This window comes from Dipodomys ordii, unplaced genomic scaffold (assembly GCF_000151885.1).
Source record: "Dipodomys ordii isolate 6190 unplaced genomic scaffold, Dord_2.0 Scaffold8, whole genome shotgun sequence".
NCBI classification, from domain to species: Eukaryota; Metazoa; Chordata; class Mammalia; order Rodentia; family Heteromyidae; genus Dipodomys; species Dipodomys ordii.
The window spans coordinates 18,861,673-18,864,478 of NW_012267224.1; the positions used below are offsets into that span (position 1 = coordinate 18,861,673).

The window sequence follows — 2,806 nt, forward strand, 5'->3', positions numbered from 1 at the left end:
CACACACACACACACACACACACACACACACACACACACACACACACACACACACAGCAAAAATAGGGCTGGGATTATTCAAGTGGTAGCCTGAGTTTGACACCTCAATAGTAGAAAAACATAAAAATAAAATAACAAAACTAAGAGGATCTGTATTAATAAATAATTTTAGCCTTTAAGGCAAAAATTTTATAAAAATAGATAATTACTTACATTAATGACAAGTGCACAGAGCTGAAACTGTTCTGGGGTAATAATTTCATGGTAACAAGGTTCTTGAGCAAGCTTCATTATGGCACTACCAGCAGCTAATCGCAAGCGAGACATGTCAGATTTACTATAAATAAACAAAAAAGAAATAAACATTTCCTATAACCATTATTACTCATAAAAAGCTTTTTTTTTTTCAGTATAAGATCCTTACGGGGCAATTTACGCTTAATATACAAAGCTGAGACAGCTACTGTGTCCATGATCTCAAGGAAAGAGGCTCAAGCCATAGTGACCTGTTGCTAACAAATCTATCTGTCTTCATTCTTTATTGTGCTCTAGGTTACCCTTCTGCTCTCAAATAACTCAATATACTCTAACAACCAGCCTTCACCTGTTAAAACTCTGATTTTAAAATCCCAAAGAATTAAAAATCATAATTTTAAGTGTTTTCTGTTTTTAAAAATCTGTTGGCATTTATTGCAACATAATAAAAATTTAGCTTAATTCTATATAGATCTGATGAAATGGCATGGAGGAACAGAGGAGGGAAGAATTATCAAACACTTGAAAGGATTAGAATGTATAAACTGCATAATGATGATGAGTATTTTTTCAAGTCAACTGATAGAATCTAGTCTTCATGTACATTATGGAATGTTATTGATTAATAAGGCTATGCCTTTGCAATATATTACATAGTCATACCATATATGAACTTCTTGCTACCTCCAACTAGCTCTAATGATCACTCTGTTCTTAAAATGCTATCTCTGCCTTATTCTGCATGCAAATTAATTTTATTGTATTTGCTAAAGCATTAAAGAAAGCATCAATCTATTGTAATTGTTCATAATTCAACCCTTCAATTACATACTCTTGTGAGGAATTTCTGTATCTATAAATAATATTATGTACTAATAGTACTAAACAAGTATTGAATGCATAAATGATATCCTCTTCTGTCCTGTCATACAAATGCTAAAACAGGAATGCATTAGAAGTGGAAATCTTTAGTTATTTCTGTTGGCCCTTAGTAAATAAACCAAGTCTTTGAAAGAATAAGAAAACTGATATTGTTCCCATCTTATAAGGAACAGAAAGATAGCAATGTTACAGATTTGAAGAGTCCAATGGCATTTTCTTTTTACATCTGTAGACTCTTCTATAAATTATCAGAAATCTTTGATTGTTTAAGCCACCACTGAAAGTCTTATTTTTTTCACCATGTTTAAGTTAATGCACTTATGAAATTAACTCTGTAGATAAGATCATTTAAGGTAGGTACTGATCTATTTTTGCTGGAAAACTACTCTCAGTGCTTTGGAAAAACTGGCAATTTAGCAGCTATTTGTTTACTTAACCAAATGCTGAAGACTGTAACGTTAGATTATACTTATTAGGACTAAAAATTTACTGGTCTAAGTTCAGGTTTTAGAAGTAAAACACACACATATATGTCCTATTGAAAGTACAAGAGACATAAAACCCTTGAAAACTATCTAAGATTTTACCTGAAGGTATATAGTATAATTCCAAAATTTAGTATTAATCAGATAAAATACTGTTATATAAATGTCTGCCCGTTTTTGAGCTAAGGAAATTGTAAAAGAAAAAGAAAAAAAAAATCTCACCTGATCCTCTTTTGCTCTGTCAGATCACCCTCACTAACCAACATTGCTGATAATAACCGAAGAGTTGAGTTGGCAGATTTAGACTGGTTATTCTTCATACCCAAGAGCCATCTTACCAAAAGTTTAATTGCTTGTACCTATAAAATATAAACATACTAAAAAAAGGAAGGAACTTAAATTTCCAACTAAAGAGAACATTAACTATGTAAGTTGATCAGCTTACTTATCCTCATCAGTAGATACATCTTACTTGCCAGTGGGAAAGTAATAGTAAGAACTAATATTTATTCCATGCTTAATCTGATATCAGTTGCTTTTCCCAAAGCTGTACACATATTATCTTAGTTAGCTTCCAAATAACTTTATGCCAACAGAGAAAGCAACTGGGACATAGTACTATAATATATAACTTGCATATGGTTGGGCTCTAGAACTCAGGGTTAACATTCGAAGACTTGTCCAATATTTTTTAATAATTGGAAAAAACACATTTGAAGAATAACTACTTAGTATACTGGTAACTAATGACTGGAAAGGGATAGAATAAAGATAATTAACAGATACAGAAATGAAGCTGAATAGGAAAAAACTTGTAATGTTCCATAGTAAAGATGGATAATTATAGTTAACAATAATGACTTGAATCTTCCAAAATATTGAGTAGAGGATTAGGAGTATGTCTGATGTGGTAGAGAGCCAGCTCACCAAATACCATGGCCTAAATTTAAACCCAATAAACAAAAAAACCATAAAAATATCACCAGTACCTGGGTGCTGGTGGCTCACACCTATAATCCTAGCATTCAAAAGGCTGAGATCTGAGGATTGCAATTTGAAGCCAGCCCAGGAAAGAAAGTCTGTGAGACTTTTATCTCCAATTAACCACCAGAAAACCAGAAATGGATCTGTGGCTCAGAATAGCAAAGTGCTAGCCTTAAGCATAAAAGATCAAAGACCAAAAA

The 2,806-nt window shown here is 32.4% G+C and overlaps 1 protein-coding gene across 1 annotated transcript in view; it reads right to left on the reverse strand.

Moving 5' to 3' along the window:
* Positions 1–189: 189 nt before the first annotated feature.
* LOC105980170 (sister chromatid cohesion protein PDS5 homolog A-like) overlaps positions 190–2,806 on the reverse strand; it is a 9,791-nt gene continuing 7,174 nt past the window's right edge. The window contains exons 3-4 of the mRNA XM_013008908.1: positions 1,845–1,981; positions 190–337 (exon numbers count right to left, since the gene is read on the reverse strand). Of these exons, the coding sequence (XP_012864362.1) occupies positions 190–337; positions 1,845–1,981 (285 nt within the window). The remainder of the gene's footprint in view (positions 338–1,844; positions 1,982–2,806) is intronic.